We start from the raw sequence: 20,250 nt of genomic DNA, 5'->3' as shown, positions 1-20,250 counted from the left end.
CCAGGGGCAGCCGGGGAGGGGACACGGGGACAGGGGGACATCAGGGCAGTGGCACCCGGGGAGGGGACACGGGGACAGGGGGACACCAAAGCCAGGACACCCGGGGAGGGGACACGGGGACAGGGGGGGCTGGGGGTCACCAAAGCCGAGGCACCTGGGGAGGGGACACGAAGGGCACCATGAGGGGAAGGGTGGAGGCGTGTGAGCACGCGAGTGTGCAAGTGTGTGTGTGTGTGTGTGTGTGTGTGCACATAGGGTGTGTGAATGGGGTGTGTGAATGGGGTGCGTGAATGGGGTGTGTGTGCGTGTGTGTGTGTGCACAAAGAGTGTGTACACGTGTGTGTGTGTAAATGGGGTGTGTAAATGGGGTGTGTGCACATGGGGTGTGTAAATGGGGTGTGTGAATGGGGTGTGTGAATGGGGTGTGTGAATGGGGTGTGTGCACAGGGGTGTGTGCACAGGGGTGTGTAAATGGGGTGTGTGAATGGGGTGTGTGAATGGGGTGTGTGAATGGGGTGTGTAAATGGGGTGTGTAAATGGGGTGTGTAAATGGGGTGTGTGAATGGGGTGTGTGAATGGGGTGTGTAAATGGGGTGTGTGAATGGGGTGTGTGAATGGGGTGTGTAAATGGGGTGTGTAAATGGGGTGTGTGAATGGGGTGTGTAAATGGGGTGTGTGAATGGGGTGTGTGAATGGGGTGTGTGAATGGGGTGTGTGAATGGGGAGTGTAAATGGGGTGTGTGAATGGGGAGTGTAAATGGGGTGTGTGAATGGGGTGTGTACATGGGGTGTGTGAATGGGGTGTGTGAATGGGGTGTGTAAATGGGGTGTGTGAATGGGGTGTGTGAATGGGGTGTGTAAATGGGGTGTGTGAATGGGGAGTGTAAATGGGGTGTGTGAATGGGGAGTGTAAATGGGGTGTGTGAATGGGGTGTGTGCACAGGGGTGTGTAAATGGGGTGTGTAAATGGGGTGTGTGAATGGGGTGTGTGAATGGGGTGTGTGAATGGGGTGTGTGCACATGGGGTGTGTGAATGGGGTGTGTGAATGGGGTGTGTGCACATGGGGTGTGTGTGAATGGAGTGTGTGAATGGGGTGTGTAAATGGGGTGTGTGAATGGGGTGTGTGAATGGGGGTGTGTGAATGGGGGTGTGTGAATGGGGTGTGTGCACAGGGGTGTGTAAATGGGGTGTGTGAATGGGGTGTGTGAATGGGGTGTGTAAATGGGGTGTGTAAATGGGGTGTGTGAATGGGGTGTGTGAATGGGGTGTGTGAATGGGGTGTGTGAATGGGGGGTGTGTAAATGGGGTGTGTGAATGGGGTGTGTAAATGGGATGTGTGAATGGGGTGTGTAAATGAGGTGTGTGAATGGGGTGTGTAAATGGGGTGTGTGAATGGGGTGTGTGAATGGGGTGTGTGAATGGGGTGTGTGCACAGGGGTGTGGCACACGTGTGTGCACACATGGGAGTGCAAATGCTCTGTCCCTGTGGGTGTGCAAGAACACCGTGAGTGTGTGTGGGTGTGCAAGAACACCGTGAGTGTCTGTGCGGGTGTGCAAGAGCTCACGAATGCCAAGGGGAAACTGAGGCCCGCCCGTGGTGCCCGTGGGTGCCCCCCCCGCCCCGAGCTCGGGGCTTTCCGGGGACCTCTCGGGGTTTTCCAACCCCAAAATCCCCCAAATCCCCGTCAGGGGGACCCCGGAGGGGCCCCGGGAATGTGGGAATGGCAAATTTTATGGGATAGAGGCAGCCGGGAGTTTGGGAATGGCAGATTTGGGATGGGATAGGGGCCGAGAATTTGGGAATGGAAGTTTTTGGATGGAATAGGGGCAGGGAATTTGGGAATGGCAGCTTTTATGGGATAGATGCTGGGAATATGGGAATGGCAGATTTTGGATGGGATAGAGGCTGGGAATTTGCGAATGGCAAGTTTTGAATGGGATAGGAGCTGGGAATGTGGGAATGACAGATTTTATGGGATAGGGGCAGGGAATTTGGGAATGGCAGCTTTTATGGGATAGAGGCTGGGAATTTGGGAATGGCAGCTTTTATGGGATAGAGGCAGAGAATTTGGGAATGGCAGCTTTTATGGGATAGATGCTGGGGATTCGGGAATGGCAGCTTTTATGGGATAGAGGCTGGGAATTTGGGAATGGCAGCTTTTATGGGATAGAGGCTGGGAATTTGGGAATGGCAGCTTTTATGGGATAGATGCTGGGAATTTGGGAATGGCAGCTTTTATGGGATAGAGGCTGGGAATTTGGGAATGGCAGCTTTTATGGGATAGAGGCTGGGAATTTGGGAATGGCAGCTTTTATGGGATAGAGGCAGGGAATTTGGGAATGGCAGCTTTTATGGGATAGAGGCAGGGAATTTGGGAATGGCAGCTTTTATGGGATAGAGGCAGCCGGGAATGTGGGAATTGGGGTGGCACCGCGTCCCCGCGGGCGCGCTGCCCTTGGCGGGGCGGGGGGAAGGAAGCGATCCAGCCCTTCCCAGGCCGGGTGGGATCCAGCCCTGCTCCCGGAGCTCCGGGAGAGGAGGGGGGCGGGGGGCTGCACCCCCTCCCCGCAGGGTCACCTCGGTGTGCTGGGGACAACGTCCCTCGGTGTGCCAGGATCCGTCCCGATCCGCCAGCTCCGTGCGGACAGCCGGGAGGGAGGCGATGGTGGGGATGATGATGGTGATGATGATGAAGACCCGCTGCAGGTCCCGGCTCCGGAAGGCCCAGTTTATCCATAAGAAGTTTGGGAAGGAGCAAAGCGGGAGCGCAGGGCAGGAGGGGAGGGGCTGTCCGCGTCCTGTCCCCAGCTCGGGGACACGGTGCCACCCCGCTGTCCTGCTGGGGGACATTGCTGGGGGACACCGGCTGTGAGTCCGGGCTGGGCTCCGGCCTCGCTTCCAGCCCCGGCTCTCCGTCCTCATCCCGGGTTTCCTGTCCCGGCTGCATTTCCATGGGCCGGGCCTCAATTCCCGGAAAGAGCTACCTCATCCCTGTCGGGGCGCCAGGGACGCAAACACGGGCGGAGCCCCCGGCCTTGTCCCTGCTCCCCCCCTCCAGAACCTTCCCCAGCTCCGGGACAGCGGTGCCAGGCGGGGCCGGGGCGGCTGGGACACCCGGACCCCCAAAAATCCCGGAACAGCCCCGGTAAAATCCCAAATGCCGCTCCCACCTGTCCCCTTCGGGGTCCGGAGGTCTCCTGGCTCAGGAGGTGACCCTTTGTCCCCTCCCTGGTGTCCCCCGCCAGTGTCACCCCCGTGGTCACCGCCGGTCATCTGGCACATCCCGCTCCAGGTCCAGGCATTCCCGGCCAGGGGCTTGATCCCAATAATTCCAGGGGTTTGATCCCAATGATTCCAGGGGTTTGATCCCAATAATCCCAGGGGCTTGATCCCAATGATTCCAATAATCTCAGTGCTCCCAGCAAACAAAATGATCCCAAATCACCCAGGATCTCAGTGACCCCAATGATCCAAATGATCCCAACCATCTCAGTGATCCAAATTATCCCAATTTCCCCAAACGGTCTCACCAATCCCCATGATCCCAATGATCCTAATATCCAAATTATCTCAGAGATCCCGACAATCTCAAGGACCCCAATGGTCCAAGTGATCCCAATTATCCCAACCATCCCAAGCTGTCTCAGCACTCCCGACTACCTCAGCTCGGTGATCCCAATGATCCCAAATATCTCAATTATCGGAATCATCCCAATATTCTGCCTGTGCTTTTGAGGCTCCCATGGTGGATTCTTCCCGTTATGGAGATTTTTGGGAATGATAGGATGGACCCTTTGTCAGCCTCCTTCTCTTGGGGTCTCCCAGATCTGATCCCAAATCTGGGATCCCCCGGCTCTGCTCCCACCCTCGGGATCTCCCAGCTCTGATCCCAAATCTGGGATCCCGGACCAGATCCCATTCCCGGGACTCCCCGCCTCTGCTTCCTGGCACAACCCGATCCAGGATCCCCCTTTGGGAATGGGGAAGACCCCAGGGAGGAGAATCCCGGGATAATCCCGAGCTCTGGACTCGGGACGGGGCTGGATGCGGGGACAGAGCCGAAGCCACCCGGGACACGCAGCGACAAACGCGGCCGATGGATTCAGACAGTTTCAGGGGGACTCTGGGGGGTGCGGGGGTGGCGTGTCCCCCACCCCGGCCCCTTGGGGACCCTCGTCCCCCCTCGCTGGCCGTGGCCGGGCGGGGAGCGGAGGTTCCGCTGCGGCGGGGCCGGGGTTGGCCCTGCCTCCTCCTCCTCCTCCTCCTCCTCCTGCTGCTCCCGCTCCCACATCTGCAGCTGGAATTGCAATTTGAGGCGCTGCCTGGGCCGGGACAGGGAGTGGGAGGAAGCCGGAGCGCGGGGGGCTGCGCGGGGCCCCGACGGGGACAGAGCCGCGGGCACGGCGGGGACGGCCGGAGCCACCAGCCCGGCGGGCACAGCCCGAGTGACAAAGCCGAGGGGTCCCCAACCCGTGTCCCCCCGCACAGCGGTGAGTGGCCAGCGGGGGTGGCGGGGGCCGGGGGACAGCAGGGCCTGGGGACGTGCGGAGCGGGCCTGTCCCCTGGCCGAGGTGAGGGTGGCACTTCCCCTGGGGTCTCTGCCCTGTTTGGGGTGCCAGGACTCCGCGGGGTCATCCCGGTGGGAATGGGGGGGCTGTGGGAACCGGGGGGGAGTGGGGATGGACGCTCGGACGCTGTCGCCGTGTGTCCTGTGCTGGGGGACACCGCTGCGACCCTTGGGGACAGCGCTGTGGTCATGGGGGACGCCCCAGGGACAGTGCCACAATGTGCCAGCACCGTGCAGGCGTGCCGGGGACACCCCTGGGTGGCTCCCGTGTCCCAGCCACGGCCGAGGGGACAGGAAAGGGCTCCGGGGAACCCCAAGAGCTTCTCTGGAGGATTTGGGGGGTCCCCAACCCCAAAGCCACACTCAGCCCTGGCACAGAGGGGATGTGGGGACAAACAGCTCCTTCTGTCCCAGCACATCTGGATGGGAGCCCTGAGCCTCCCAGGTGTGCCGCGGGGACACCCCGAGCTCTGGGGACACCCCGGGTTTGTGGGGACATCCCGAGCTCTGAGGACACTTCAAGCTCTGGGGACACCCCGAGTTGTGGGGACAACCCGAGTTGTGGGGACATCCCGAGCTCTGGGGACATCCCGAGCTCTGAGGACACCCCAAGCTCTGGGGGCACCCCGAACTCTGACGACACCCCAAGCTCTGGGGACACCCCGAGCTCTGGGGACACCCCAAACTCTGGGGACATCCCGAGCTCTGGGGACATCCCGAGCTCTGAGGACACCCCAAGCTCTGGGGGCACCCCGAGCTCTGGGGATAACCCGAGTTGTGGGGACACCCCAAACTCTGGGGACACCCCGGGTTTGTGGGGACACCCCAAGTTGTGGAATCACCCTGGTTTCGTGAAATCACCCCAAGTTGTGGGGACACCCCGAGCTCTGGGGACACCGCAGGTTGTGGAATCACCCCAGCTTTGTGGGATCACCCCGAGTTTGTGGGGTCACCATGCCCTGCCAAGCCGGTGTCCCCGTGCCACCGCCCCGGTGTCGCTCCTGCCTCCTCCGCCCTGATCCCGTCCCAAACTTTGTTTCCTTTCCCCGTTTCCGTGAGCCCCCGCAGAGGAGGAAATGGTGGAAAATCCTCAAAATCGCTGCTCCGGCCGGAGGGAACCCGGGAGCCACCGGGACCCTGCCCTGGGAGGGACCCCCAGAGTCGGGGGCTCCGTCCGGTGTCCCCCGGGTGACAACAGCGTGGTCACCGCCCGCTGCCGGGGGACACCGCGGGGGCTTGAGGCCACCCACCCTCCTCGCCAGGGGGGGGACTGGCACCTTGGGGACAAAGGTGGCTGTCGGTCACCTCCTGCCAGGCCAGGAGGAGGATTTTGGCCACCCAGAGCCCGGAGTGACCCCCTGGAGCCCCCGTGGCCATGGAGGGACAGGGAATGAAGCCACGGAGCCACCAAGGGCTGGCGCGTCCCTCTGGGCTCCCCCGTGGGATGTGGGAGCTCAGGACGGCGGCGTTGGGGACATTGGGGACATCCCTGCCTATCCCAAACCACAACCCGAGCCCCAGGCAGCTGGGAAAAGTCACAAATCCCGGATTGGGGGCTGATTTCCAGAGCGGGAGAACCTCCTGGGAAGCCCCATTTTGGTGGAAAAAGCCCCATTTTGGTGGGAAAAGCCCCTGGACCACCCCTAGGACCCCCCCTCAGTGTCACCCCAGGGCCACCAGCACCGCCTTCCCCGCCCTCAGCTCCGGGGTGGCCAGAGCTGGACCCCCCCCAATTCCAGGGAAAGCCTCCCCACCTGCCGCTGGTATCCCGAGGGTTTTTTTTGGGAAGAGGGGAGGCTGCGGGGGCCGGCGGCTCGTGGGTGGGTTTGGCTCGCGGCGAGGCCTCTCCCGATGAGCTCAGCCCTATCCCGAGCCTCTGGATTTGTGGGATGAGAGCGGCCGGGGCGGGCTGGGGGGCTCGGAGGTGGCAGGAGGCTGTGGCCTCGGGAAGGGAGCCAGGAGCTGAGGTGTTATCCCGGGAAGAAGATTTGGAGCTGGTCCAGGCCGGGTCACAATCGCTGGGAAGAGCCGGGATCCCTTTGGCCACCGCGTTTCCATCAGGAAAACAAATCGGGATTTTTCCTAAACAAGCCCAACCCCACCCCTCCAAAAAAAAGGGTTTTGGTGAGAAATGTGCAGGAACAGCGATTTCCACACAGCTGTGCCCCGCACATCTGTATCCTGCACATCTGTCCGACCTGCTGGGTGACGGGAACTCGGGTCCCTGTCCCCACAGCGGCTGTGACAGCCGGGGACACCCTGGATGGTGACAATCGCCTGTGGCCCAAACTGGGACAGCCGCTCCCACACCCCGCTGTGAGCTGGGATTTGGGGTCCCCTCCTGCGGACCCTACAAATCCCAGCCTCATCCCCGGTGCGTTTTTTGCGGGGGGAGAAAGGCTGGGGTGACACTGAGGGGACACCGTGGCCACCCCAGGCTGCCGAGGGGACACAGGGATGGATTTTGTCCCTTCCTTTTCCAGGCGGGCAGCGAGGCCATGGCGATGCTCCTGGAGCCCGGGATGCAGAGCCTGCGGATGGGTAAGGATGTCCCCAGGGGGGTGGCACTGGCTGAGATGTCCCCTGGGCCCCCCCAGATGATCATTCCGTGTCCCTTGCTGTCCCCACTGTGTCCCCTCTGCAGCTCCTGCACTGGGGTAACCGGAACCAGCTGTGGGAGGAAATCTGATCCCGCCATCCCAAACCTGATCCTGCCATCCCAAACCTCATTCCATCATCCCAAACCTCATTCTGTCATCCCAAACCTCATCCCATCATCCCAAATCTCATCCCACCATCCCAAGCCTGATCCCACCATCCTAAACCTCATTCCAAACCTCATCCCACCATCCCAAACCTCATTCCATCATCCCAAACCTCATTCCGTCATCCCAAATGTGATCCTGCCATCCCAAATGTGATCCCACCATCCCAAACCTGATCCTGCCATCCCAAACCCGATCCCGCCATTCCAAATCTGATCCCGCCATCCCAAACCTCATCCCATCATCCCAAATCTCATCCCACCATCCCAAGCCTGATCCCACCATCCCAAACCTCATTCCAAACCTCATCCCACCATCCCAAACTTCATCCCACCATCCCAAACCTCATCCCACCATCCCAAACCTCATTCCATCATCCCAAACCTCATTCCGTCATCCCAAATGTGATCCTGCCATCCCAAATGTGATCCCGCCATCCCAAACCTTATCCTGCCATCCCAAACTTCATCCCAAGCCTGATCTCACCATCCGAAACCTGATCCCACCATCCCAAACCTCATCCCGCCATCCCAAAACTGATCCTGCCATCCCAAACCTCATTCCAAACCTCATCCCACCATCCCAAACCTCATCTCACCATCCCAAACCTCATTCCATCATCCCAAATCTGATCCCGCCATCCCAAACCTCATTCCAAACCTCATCCCACCATCCCAAACCTCATCTCACCATCCCAAACCTCATCCCACCATCCCAAACCTGATCCTGCCATCCCAAACCTCATTCCATCATCCCAAACCTCATTCCGTCATCCCAAATGTGATCCTGCCATCCCAAACCTTATCCTGCCATCCCAAACCTCATCCCAAACCTGATCCCACCATCCCAAACCTCATCCCACCATCCCAAACCTCATCCCGACATCCCAAAACTGATCCTGCCATCCCAAACCTCATCCCACCATCCCAAATCCAGGCATGCGGAGGATGCGGCAGGAATTACTCCTCCCCTCCCTCCCCCCGACCCTGATCCTTTTCCACAGGAATGAGGTTTCATGTCCAAAGCTCTCCAGAGCCCCCCGGGGGGGTCACCGCTCCCCCGGCTCCGTCGCACGCGGAGGCAGAGGAGAGACCGTTCCCGTTTGTCCGGGATCAAATATTTATGGGACAGGCACGGATACAGGGAAAGGCACTTAGGGAGCAGGTGTAGGGGACAGCAGACGTGTCACCCGCACAGCTCTGGGGGTGGCAGGACAACCACTGTCATGTGGCTCTTCCCAGACACGGAAAGTCGGGATCAGACCAATCCCAGTCCCAGTCCCAGTCCCAGTCCCAGTCCCAGTCCCAGTCCCAGTCCCAGTCCCAGTCCCAATTCCAGTCCCAGTCCCAGTCCCAGTCCCAGTTCCAGCCCCAATCCCAATCCCAATCCCAATCCCAATCCCAATCCTGCTGCTGTTGGGGGATCCCAGAGCATTCCCAGGGCGCTCCCTGGGGCTCCTGAGCTTCCCGAGGGTGTCCCAGTGGATGTCCCAGTGCAAACTGGTGGTGCTGGGAGCTGGGCTGGGTTTGTCCGGACTCTGGCAAAGAGGAGATGGAGTTTTGTTCTTCCCTGAGGAGCCGCTGCTGTTCCCAAATTTCTCCAACCATGGGGCCCCTCCGTTCCCAAAACTGCCCAACCTTGGGGCTCCTCCTGTTCCCAAATCTTTCTGACCATGGAGCCTCCTCCATTCCCAAATCTCTCCGGAGCCCGGCTTGGGGTGGGCGTTGTTCATCCCCGCACCCGTCCCCGATCCCGGCAGGATCCCGGCAGATTCCCAGTAGGATCTGCAATCCCAAAGCCCAGGTTTTGGGGCCGACAGTCCCTTCATCTCCTCGGTGTCACCGCCCAGACCCTGCACCCCATTCCCAACACTTCACCCCATCCCATTCCCTTGGGAAAGCCGCTCCATCAGCTCCCCCGGCTCCTTCCAGCTGGAGCCGGTCCAGCGGCTCTTTCGTGGGCGGTGATTAATTAATGCTGGCTGCTAATTGGAGCCAGATGCCTGGGACAGTGCGGGAGGAACAGCCCCGTGTTCCTGGTGTGGGGCGGGAACTCTGGGGCTCATCCCATCCTGATTGTGGGATCATCGGGTGTCCCCGGGGCTGGAATTCTGCTCCTGGAGGGGACAGGGATGGCTGGTGGCTCCGGGAGGAGGGGAAAATCCTCTGTGCCCAGGATCCCTGAGGTCCCCACCCCCAGGTTTGGGATCACCACAGGCTCACGCAGGAGTTTCCAGGGTCTCCAGAAAACCGGGATGTTCTGGAGCATGGCTGGGGGTCTGAGCTGGACCCACCCTCCCTCGCTGGTTCTCCATGGATTTGAACCACAGCCACTTCCTTTCCCTCTTTCCAAGTTTTCCCCCATTCCCACTGACATTCCAAACATTCCAGCTGCTGGCCTGGAGCAGCTTCCCTATCCCTGGAAGTGTCCAAGGCCATGTTGGAGCCACCTGGGAAAATGGAAGATGTCCCTGCCCATGGGTGGGGTGGCACTGGATGGGATTTAGGGACCTTCCCAGCTCCAACCATTCCATGATTTTATCAACTCCACATCTGGAACCCCCACAGTGACTCTGTCCCTTCCACCACCACATCCACCCTGGATCCGTCTCCGTCGGGATGTCCTGTGTGGCGTCTCCTTGGAGAAGGGTCTTTGGGAAGGGCAGGGATCCCTTCCCGCCTGGATCTGTCTCCATTGGGATGTCCCGCATGGTGTCTCCTTGGGGAAGGGCTGGGATCCCTTCCCACTCAGATCCATCTCCATTGGGATGTCCTGCGTGGTCTTTCCTTGGGAAAAGGTCTTTGGGAAGGGCTGGGATCCCTTCCCTCCTGGATCTGTCTCCATCAGGATGTCCTGTGTGGTCTCTCCTTGGGGAAAGGTCTTTGGGAAGGGCTGAGATCTTTTCCCACCCGGATCCATCTCTGTCGGGATATCCCGTGTGGCCTCTCCTTGGGGACGGTTCTCTGGGGGCGTTGGGGTCACTCAGACTCACCCGTTCGTGTCCCCAGGTGCCAACGGCGAGCGGTGCCCGACGCCGTCCCCACCCGGCTCCCCGGGGACACCCCACGACAGCTGCAGCATCGCCCCACTGACGCCTTCCCAGTCACCGGTGAGTGCGGGACCAGTAGGACCATCGGGGTCCCATTAAGGCCACTATGGGGTTCCCAGTAAGGCCATTGTGGGATCCCAGTAAGGCTGTTATGGGATCCCAGTAAGGCCATTGTGGGGTTCCCAGTAAGGCAGTTTTGGGATCCCAGTAACACTGTTATGGGGTTCCCAGTAAGGCCATTATGGGGTTTCCAATAAGGCAGTTTTGGGGTCCCAGTAAGGCCACTATGGGGTTCCCAGTAAGGCCATTGTGGGATCCCAGTAAGGCCACTATGGGGTTCCCAGTAGGCAGTTTTGGGGTCCCAGTGAGGCCACTATGGGGTTCCCAGTAGGCAGTTTTGGGTTCCCAGTAAGGCCAGTGTGTGGTCCCAATAAGGCAGCTTTAGGGTCCCAGTAAGACTAGTGTGGGGTCCCAGTAAGGCCATTATGGGGTTCCCAGTAAGGTCATTATGAAGTCGCAGTATGGCCGTTTTGGGGGCCCCAGTAGGGTCAGTGTGGCATTCCAAGTAAGGCAGTTTTGGGGTCCCAGTAAGGCAATTTTGGGGTCCCAGTAAGGCCATTATGGGATCCCAGTAAGATCACTGTGGGGTTCCAGTAAGGCAGTTGTGGGATCCCAGTAAGGTTTGGATGGGGTTCCCAGTAAGACCACTGTGGGGTCCCAGTAAGGTAGTTGTGGGGTTCCCAGTAAGACCACGTGGGGTCCCAGTAAGGCAGTTGTGGGGTCCCAGTAAGGCCACTGTGGGGTCCCAGTAAGGCAGTTGTGGGATCCCATTAAAGCCACTGTGGGGTCCCAATAAGGCAGCTGGCATCTGTCCCTTCATCCTTTCCCCCTCTGGTCCTTCCCCAGTTGCTGCTCCCCCTCCCCTCCCAGTCCAGCCTCCGTCACCCCCAGTCCCACAGGATGGCTCAGTCTATCCCTATAACCTTTATCCACTGGATTTTCAGGATGGAGGGGTTTTCCAGCTCTGGAATGACCCACCAGGAAAAGTTTAACCCCACAAAACTCCCGCACTCCTCTGGAGCTGCCGGGTGTGGGAGGCCGCGTTCCAGAGCTGGATCCTCCCTGGAGTTCCTTGTCACTGCACATTCCTGCGCCAGTCGCCTCTTCCCTGCTGATCCCGGCGCTTTTCCCGGCCAGCTCGTGTCCGCACTTATCAAATCTGGGGACATTAAAAGTTAACGAGGCTTTCAGCTTCGCGTGGTGACACGGGGACGGGGCCTTGTCACATCCTCACGGCTGCTTCGGCAAGGGGACAGCCCCGGAGGGAAGGGACAGGGACACAGCACAGGGACAGGAAAAGTGTGGGAGCAGCGGTGGGAACATCCCAAAACATCTGGGCCAGGGGGATTTTCAGCTGGGGGATCCTTGGGGACACCTGGGACAAGGTGAGATTGGACACAGGGAAGGTTTTCGGGAATCTCAGCTCTGATTTCAGGGTCCAAATGAGGGGGGCTCAGCAAAATAAAAACAGGATCCCCCCAACCACCCTGGCTGCTCCCATGGGCATCCATCCCTCTCCAGGGTTGCCCAAATCCCTGTGTCCCATCGGAATTGCCTTTGGGAATGACTGCAGCCACCCCGTGGAATACGGGAGAAACTTTTCCTAATGTGTAAGAAGAAGAATCACCCATCAGGGGATCACCAAATTGGGTGAAAATCCGGGAAAAATCCTAAAAATCCTGGGGAAATGAACCCCTTCCTGGGGTTTTTACTCCTTTTTTGGTATCAGCCAGCCCCAGCTGAGTGCTTGATCCCATTCCTTGCCTTCCAGCGGAGCGAGGCGCGTTCCCAGCAGACCCCGTCCTTCTCCGTGGTGGTGGCCATCGACTTTGGCACCACCTCCAGTGGTTACGCCTTCAGCTTCACCAGCGATCCCGAGGCCATCCACATGATGAGGTGAGCACCTGCCAGAGGCCCCAGAACTGCTCCTGGAGCAGGGAAAGGACTTTTATGGCCCCAAAATGGTCAGAAGTTGGGTTGGTGGAAGGTGTGGAATGGGGATACTCCAAGGGCTGGAGCCCCTCTGCTCTGGAAACAGGCTGGGAATTCTGGGAATGTTCAACTGGAGAAGGGAGAAATGCAGGGAATGCTGAGAGTCCCTGCAGGGGCTCCAGGAGAGCTGGAGAGGGACTGGGGCCAAGGACTGCAGGGCCAGGAGCCAGGGAATGGCTTCCAGTGGGAAAGGGGAGATTGGGCTGGGATCTTGGCAAGGAATTTCTGCCTGGGCTGCAATTCCCAGATTTCCTGGGGCTGCCCCTGGATCCCTGGGAATGTCCAAAGTCAGGTTGGACACTGGGATTGGATCCACTTGGGATGGTGGAAGGCATCCCTGCCATGGCAGGGGGTGGCACTGGGTGGTCTTCAAGGTCCCTCCCAACCCAGACCGTTCTGGAATTCCATGAAATCCCTCGGAGGATGGAGCAGGATCACTCCTCCTCCTTTTTGACCTTTTAAGGTCCTTCAGACCACGCCCATAGTAACAAATTAAACCTGGCAGGACCCATTCCCTGGAAGTTCACCGGCTCCGGCTCCTCTTTGCAGGAAATGGGAAGGGGGGGACCCGGGCGTGGCCAACCAGAAGACCCCCACCAGCCTCCTGCTGACTCCGGAGGGGACATTCCACAGCTTCGGCTACACCGCCCGCGATTACTACCACGACCTGGACCCTGAGGAGGCCCGCGAGTGGTTCTACTTCGAGAAGTTTAAGATGAAGATCCACAGCACCAGCGTGAGTCCCTGCCCCCATCCTGATGTTCCCGGTGGGATTCTGGCCAGGTTGGGAATTGAAATGTTTGGGGAAAAAAACCCCCATTTTAGCCAATTTTAGGGCGCGAATTCGAGGTTCTGCCATCAGAGATGCTCCAGGGTGGGTGGATGTGGCTGCACAAAGCTTCAGGTGCCTGAGGTCCAGCTGTTGTGGTTGGCTCAGGGGGATGAGCAAATTCCCAAGGTTTATGATGGATCCAGCCGCTCCCCAGCCCCTCGGGTGATCCATTTGCTGTTCCCTGCAGGATCTGACCATGAAAACTGAGCTGGAAGCTGTCAACGGGAAGAAGATGCCGGCGCTGGAGGTGTTCGCCCACGCACTGCGCTTCTTCAAGCAGCACGCGGTGCAGGTGGGGCCATCTCCATCCCTCCCCCTCCTTCCCAAATGGAATCCTCTGTGTCCTCTCCACGCATTCCATGTGAGGGTGGGGAAGGGCTGGGCTGGAATTCCCAGATTTGCTGTGGCTGCCCCTGGATCCCTGGAAGTGTCCAAGGCCAGGTTGAACATAGGGGCTTGGAGTCATCTGAGATGGTGGAAGGTGTCCCTGGGTGGGACTGGATGGGATTTAAGGTCCTCCTAACCCAAACCATTCCATGACCGGAAGCCCCCAGGGGTCACTCCTGCTTGTCCCCTGGCAGGAGCTGAAGGACCAGTGCCCGTCCCTGCCCGAGAACGATGCCATCCGCTGGGTCCTCACCGTGCCGGCTATCTGGAAGCAGCCGGCCAAGCAGTTCATGCGGGAAGCGGCCTACAAGGTGGGGGGGCTCTGGAGGGTGGTGACCCTCAAAGGAGTTGTGGTCTCTGGAGTATCCCCTTCCTCCCTCCAACTGAATTCCCACTGCCCGAGGAAAGGGTTAGGTGGGATCTTGGGAAGGAATTCCTGGCTGGGAGGGTGGGGAGGGGCTGGGATGGAATTCCCAGATTTGTTGTGGATGCCCCTGGATCCCTGGGAGTGTCCAAGGCCAGGTTGGACACTGGGGCTTGGATCCACCTGGGATAGAGGAAGGTGTCCCTGCCCATGGCACGGGTGGGAATGGGATGGTATTTAAGGTCTCCTCCCACCCAAACCGACCAAAAGTTGTTGGGTGATTGGGTGGTTGGATATGGTTGCGCGGTTGGCGCACTGGTTTTTTTGGGTTGTTGGTTGAGTGGTGGTTGGTTGGTTGAGTGGTGGTTGGGTGCTTGGATGGTTGGTTTGATGCTTGGGTCACTGGTTGGGTGGTTGGTTGAGCAGGTGGTTGTTGGTTGGGTGATTGGTTTGGTGCTCGGGTCATTGGCTGGTTGTTGGTTGTTTGGTTGTTGGATGGTTGGTTGGTTGTTTTGGTGTTCAGGACATTGGCTGGTTCACTGGTTGACTTGGTCATTGGTTGAGTGGTTGGATGATTGAGCAGTTGATTGGTTGGGTGGTTGGTTAGGTGGTCAGGTCATGGGATGGGTCATTGGTTGGGATGTGAGGTCATTGGTTGGCTGGTGAGGTCTTTGGTTGGTTGTGTGGTTGGATGGGTGGTGAGAGTGTTGGGTTGTTGTTTGTTTGTTTGTTTGTTTGTTTGTTTGGTTGTGTGGGTGTATTTGCAGCAGGATGAGGGGTTGGGTGGGTGGTTGGGTGGGTGGTGAGGGTGTTGGTTGGGTGGTTGGGTGTTGGATGGGTGGTTGGTTGGTTGGTTGGTTGGTTGGTTGGTTGGGTGTATTTGCAGCAGGATGAGGGGTTGGGTGGATGGTTGGGTGGGTGGTTGGGTGGGTGGTGGTTGGGTGGTGTGTTGGGTGTATTTGCAGCAGGATGAGGGGTTGGGTGTTTGTTTGGGTTGGTTGGGTGGTTGGGTGGTTGGGTGGGTGGCCAGGTCATTGGTTGGGTGGTTGGTTGGTTGGGTGTTTGGTTGGGTGTTTGGGTGGGTGGTTGGGTGTTGGATGGGTGGTTGGGTGTTGGTTGGATGGTTGGGTGAATGTTTGGTTGGTTGGGTAGCTGTGTGATTGGTTTGGTGATTGGGTGGGTGTATTTGCAGCAGGATGAGGGGTTGGATGGTTGGTTGGGTGGGTGGTGAGGGTGTTGGTTGGGTGGTTATGTGGTTGGTTTGGTGGTTGGCTGGGTGCATTTGCAGCAGGCTGAGGGGTTGGGTGGGTGGTTGGGTGGGTGGTGAGGGTGTTGGTTGGTTGGTTGGTTGGTTGGGTGTATTTGCAGCAGGATGAGGGGCTGGGTGGTTGTTTGGATGGTTGGGTGGGTGGTTGTGTGGTTGGTTTGGTGGTTGGTTGGGTGGTTGGGTGGGTGTATTTGCAGCAGGATGAGGGGCTGGGTGGTTGGTTGGGTGGTTGGTTGGTTGGGTGGTGAGGGTGTTGGCTGTGTGGGTGTATTTGCAGCAGGATGAGGGGTTGGGTGTTGGATGGGTGGTTGGGTGTTGGTTGGATGGTTGGGTGAGTGTTTGGTTGGTTGGGTAGCTGTGTGATTGGTTTGGTGATTGGGTGGGTGTATTTGCAGCAGGATGAGGGGTTGGACGGTTGGTTGGGTGGGTGGTGAGGGTGTTGGTTGGTTGGGTGTACTTGCAGCAGGATGAGGGGTTGGGTGGTTGTTTGGATGGTTGGGTGGGTGGTTGGGTGGGTGGTTGGGTGGTTGGTTGGGTGGTTGGTTGGGTGGGTGGTTGGTTGGGTGGTGAGGGTGTTGGTTGGTTGGGTGTATTTGCAGCAGGATGAGGAGCTGGGTGGTTGTTTGGATGGTTGGGTGGGTGGTTGTGTGGTTGGTTTGGTGGTTGGTTGGGTGGTTGGGTGGGTGTATTTGCAGCAGGATGAGGGGTTGGGTGGTTGGTTGGGTGGTTGGTTGAGTGGTTGTTTGGGTGGTTGGTTGGGTGGTTGGTTGGGTGGTTGGTTGGGTGGATGGTTGGGTGGGTGGTTGGGTGGGTGGTGAGGGTGTTGGTTGGTTGGGTGTACTTGCAGCAGGATGAGGGGTTGGGTGGTTGGTTGGGTGGTTGGTTGGGTGGGTGGTTGGTTGGGTGGGTGGTTGGGTGGGTGGTTGGGTGGGTGGTGAGGGTGTTGGTTGTGTGGGTGTACTTGCAGCAGGATGTGGGGTTGGGTGGTTGTTTGGGTGCTTGCGTTGAGCTCTCAGGGCTGAGGGGCTGATTGGCCAGTTAACTTTTTGGGTGAACATTCCGACATTTGGCGAGTGTTGGGCGCTCCAGCATTCCACAATCCCAGATCCGGGTGAACACCGAGGGGACGTGGACACGCCCCGAGAGCCCCTGGTCCCCGTTCCCTGCCCGGCCTGTCACCGCGTGTCCCCGCAGGCCGGGCTGGTGTCCCCGGACACCCCGGAGCAGCTGCTGATCGCGCTGGAGCCCGAGGCCGCCTCCATTTACTGCCGGAAGCTGCGGCTGCACCAGCTGATCGAGCTCAGCTGCCGCGCCCCGGCCAACGGGGCCGAGCGCCCCCACCCCATCGATTCCAGCTTCCGGCAGGGTGAGGGGCACAGGGAATGGGGTCGGGATGGGGCCGGGGCCTGGAGGAGCAGGGAATGGGATCTGGCCCTGCATGCCGGATCTGCAGGGTCCATCAGCTGCTGCGGCTGGGGAAATCCCCGGAGACCCCATTCCCAGAGACCCCATAACCCCAGAGACCCCATAACCCCAGAGACCACCCCATTGCCAGAAACCCCATAACCCCAGAGACCCCATAACCCCAGAGACCACCCCATTGCCAGAAACCCCATTGCTAGAGACCCCCTGTCCCCAGAGACCCCATTCCCAGAGACCCCATAACCCCAGAGACCCCATAACCCCAGAGACCACCCCATTGCCAGAAACCCCATTGCTAGAGACCCCCTGTCCCCAGAGACCCCATTCCCAGAGACCCCCTGTCCCAAGAGACCCCCTGTCCCAAGAGACCCCATTCCCAGAGACCCTCCCATCCTCACACCCCCATTCCCAGAGATCCTCAGCCCCAGAGACCCCTCATTCCCAGACCCCTCATTCCCAGACCCCTCATTCCCAGAGACCCCCCCCCCCCATTCCCAGAACCCCCATTCCCGGAAACCCCATTCCCAGAGACCCCACTCCCCCCTCCCCAAATCCAGGGCATTTTTTCCTGCTTTCCCAGAAGCCACCAAGCCGTGTCCCCCACCGGTGCCACCCAGGCCACCACCCCGTGTCCCTGGGCCACCTCCAGGGACTGTCCCCCATGGATGGATCCCTGTGCCAGCCCCAGTTTTCCCAGCTGGGATCGAGCCCCACAACTGAGATGGAGATCTCCAGATGGAGATTTGGGGGTCCCGTGGGATTTACAGGGTTACTCACGCTGATCCCGAGGATGAGGAATTATCCACGAGCCAAAAATATCCCAGGATAACCCCACCTTTCCCAGCTCATCCCGGCTCTTCCGGGCGGCTTTGATGTTCCCGGGACAGGGGGAGCAGAGGAAACCCCACCCGGGCTGTGGGGTCCGGGGCGGAGGTGGCATCACGGGTGGGCACGAGGTGATCCCGTGGGATCCGGGGGGATCCTCTGGGATCCCAGCAGGGCAGCGGGAAAGCGGGATCAGCCCATCCATGCTGGAGCTGGCTCCTTTTGGGGTCCCGCCTGGAGGGGAGCGGTCACCAGCGCTCCCAGCACGGCCCCCACAGCGGGAATGGGGCGGATCCCGGGGAATGGGGCGGATCCCATGGAAATGAGGAGGATCCCATGGAATTGGGGTGGATCCCATGGAAACGCGGGGGATCCTGACCTCTCCGCCGACCCCTGGCTCTGCCCCCCCCCCCAGCCCGGGAGCAGCTCCGGCGATCCCGGCACAGCCGCACCTTCCTGGTGGAGTCGGGAGTGGGCGAGCTCTGGTCGGAGATGCAGGCAGGTACGAGGGGGGGACACGGGTGGGGTGGGTCCCCACTGGAGATTCCCAAATCCCGGGGGTCCCCCTGGAATGTCCCCTTGGTGGCAGAGCCACCCCCAAACACCCAAGGGCGCTCCTGCCATGGGGGTGACGCGGGTGGCACCTGTCCCTTGACCCCACAGAAAGGGCGGGGGTCTCCCTGCCACCATCCCATCCCTTCGTCTCTCCGCCCAATTCCCAACGTTTCGGTTAAGGATCCGTTTTCCCTGGAAAAGCGCAGCGCTGTGTCCCCGCGGGTGGCTGCCACCCTGTCGCTGTCCCCCCCGTGCAGGTGACAGGTACATCGTGGCCGACTGTGGCGGGGGAACGGTGGATTTGACCGTGCACCAGATCGAGAAGCCGCAGGGGACGCTGAAGGAGCTCTACAAAGCCTCGGGTGGGATGGGGGTCCCTTTCCATCCTTTTTTCCCTCGCCCTGGGGTCCTCCCGGGATACCAAACCCGGGCTGGGATCTCAAATCCGGGCTGGGACCCCAAATCCGGGCTGGGACCCTAAACCTGAACTCAGACCCCAAACCTGAACTCAGACACCAAACCCGGGCTGAGACACCAAACCCGGGCTGAGATCCTAAACCCGAGCTGGGACCCCAAACCCGAACTCAGACCTCAAATCTGAAATCAGACCCCAAATCCGGGCTGGGATCCCAAACCCGAGCTGGGACCCTAAACCCGAACTCAGACCCCAAACCTGAACTCAGACACCAAACCCGGGCTGAGATCCTAAACCCGAGCTGGGACCCCAAACCCGAACTCAGACCTCAAATCTGAAATCAGACCCCAAACCTGAACTCAGACCCCAAACTCGGGCTGAGACCCCAAACCCAGACTGGGACCCCAAATCCGAGCTGGGACCCCAAAACCGCCCCACGAAAGGGTCGTGGGTGGGGCTCTGGCCCCACCTGGTGGCGGCGGGGGGAAGTGCAGGGGGACAGGGGGACCGAGAGGGGACAGAGGGAAGGGGGGGATGGATTGGGGGGGACAAGGAGGGACAGGGGTGGATTAGGGGGACACAGTGGGGCAGGGAGGAGGGGGATGGTGGGTGAGGGGGGACAGAGGGACAAGGGGCTGGGGTGGAGGGGACGGGGGCGTGTGGGTGACCTGGGGACATCGCGATGGGGACATGGGGACATGGTTGGGGTGCCACGGGGATGTGTGGGACCTGAGGATATGTGGATGTTGGGATTTGGGGACGTGGGACATGGGAATGTGGGGGGTGTGGGGATACGGTGTTGGGGGGGACATGGAGGACACGGGGACATGGAGGATGTGGGGGATGCGGTGATGGGGGACACGAGGATGTCAGGATAGGGGACACAGGAGACACAGGGACGTGGGGATGGGGGACATGGGGCTGTGGGTGCCACAGGGACATAGGGATGGCAGACATGGGGACCACAGGGACATGGGAATGTGGGGTACATTGGGACATGGAGATATGGGAGGCTGCGGTGACGGGGGACATGGGACATGGCTGCCATGGGGACACGGCTACCACGGGGCCACCTCCTGACCCCACCCTCATCCCTCAGGAGGTCCCTACGGGGCCGTGGGTGTGGACCTGGCCTTCGAGAAGCTTCTGTGCCACATCTTCGGGGACGATTTCATCGCCACCTTCAAGGCCAAGCGTCCGGCGGCCTGGGTGGACCTGACCATTGCCTTCGAGGCGCGGAAGCGCGCGGCCGCCCCGAGCCGCTCCAGCCCCCTCAATATCTCCCTGCCCTTCTCCTTCATCGACTTCTACCGCAAACACCGTGGCCAAAACGTCGAGACCGCGCTCCGCAAGAGCAAGTGAGGGGTGACGCGGGTTGGGGACATCTCGGGAGCACGGGGACACGGAAGGAGTGATGTTGGGGTGAAAGAGGGAAAGAGAAGGGGGGAAAGGCGGGACAGGGGTGTTGGGGTGGGAGGGAAGAGGACAGGGAAGGACCAGGCAGGAGTTCTCAGTCACCCCTGGTTCTGCTGTCCGTCCCCAGTGTCAACCTGGTGAAGTGGTCATCCCAAGGGATGCTGCGGATGTCGCCCGAGGCCATGAGCGAGCTGTTCCAGCCAACCATCACCCACATCATCCAGCACATCGGTGGGGCCTGGGGACGTGCCCATCCATGGGGAACCCCCGTCCTAACCCACCCCCGGTCCTTGGGATCCCTCCCCATCCCTGGAACCTTCCCCGTTACTGGA

General features: G+C 59.9%; 1 protein-coding gene across 1 annotated transcript in view; it reads left to right on the top strand.

Moving 5' to 3' along the window:
- Positions 1 to 4,313: 4,313 nt before the first annotated feature.
- Positions 4,314 to 20,250, top strand: part of HSPA12B (heat shock protein family A (Hsp70) member 12B) — an 18,707-nt gene continuing 2,770 nt past the window's right edge. Inside the window, exons 1-12 of the mRNA XM_086887938.1 lie at positions 4,314 to 4,492; positions 7,053 to 7,110; positions 10,343 to 10,443; positions 12,215 to 12,339; positions 12,985 to 13,171; positions 13,455 to 13,559; positions 13,849 to 13,965; positions 16,480 to 16,651; positions 17,948 to 18,034; positions 18,345 to 18,449; positions 19,602 to 19,860; positions 20,046 to 20,149. Of these exons, the coding sequence (XP_086744064.1) occupies positions 7,068 to 7,110; positions 10,343 to 10,443; positions 12,215 to 12,339; positions 12,985 to 13,171; positions 13,455 to 13,559; positions 13,849 to 13,965; positions 16,480 to 16,651; positions 17,948 to 18,034; positions 18,345 to 18,449; positions 19,602 to 19,860; positions 20,046 to 20,149 (1,405 nt within the window). The 5' untranslated portion in view covers positions 4,314 to 4,492; positions 7,053 to 7,067. The remainder of the gene's footprint in view (positions 4,493 to 7,052; positions 7,111 to 10,342; positions 10,444 to 12,214; positions 12,340 to 12,984; positions 13,172 to 13,454; positions 13,560 to 13,848; positions 13,966 to 16,479; positions 16,652 to 17,947; positions 18,035 to 18,344; positions 18,450 to 19,601; positions 19,861 to 20,045; positions 20,150 to 20,250) is intronic.

Source organism: Cyanistes caeruleus, chromosome 5, assembly GCF_971803275.1.
Source record: "Cyanistes caeruleus chromosome 5, bCyaCae1.hap1.1, whole genome shotgun sequence".
Classification (NCBI taxonomy): domain Eukaryota; kingdom Metazoa; phylum Chordata; class Aves; order Passeriformes; family Paridae; genus Cyanistes; species Cyanistes caeruleus.
Note: the sequence above shows the minus strand (reverse complement) of the source record. Positions and strands in the feature narration are given on the sequence as shown.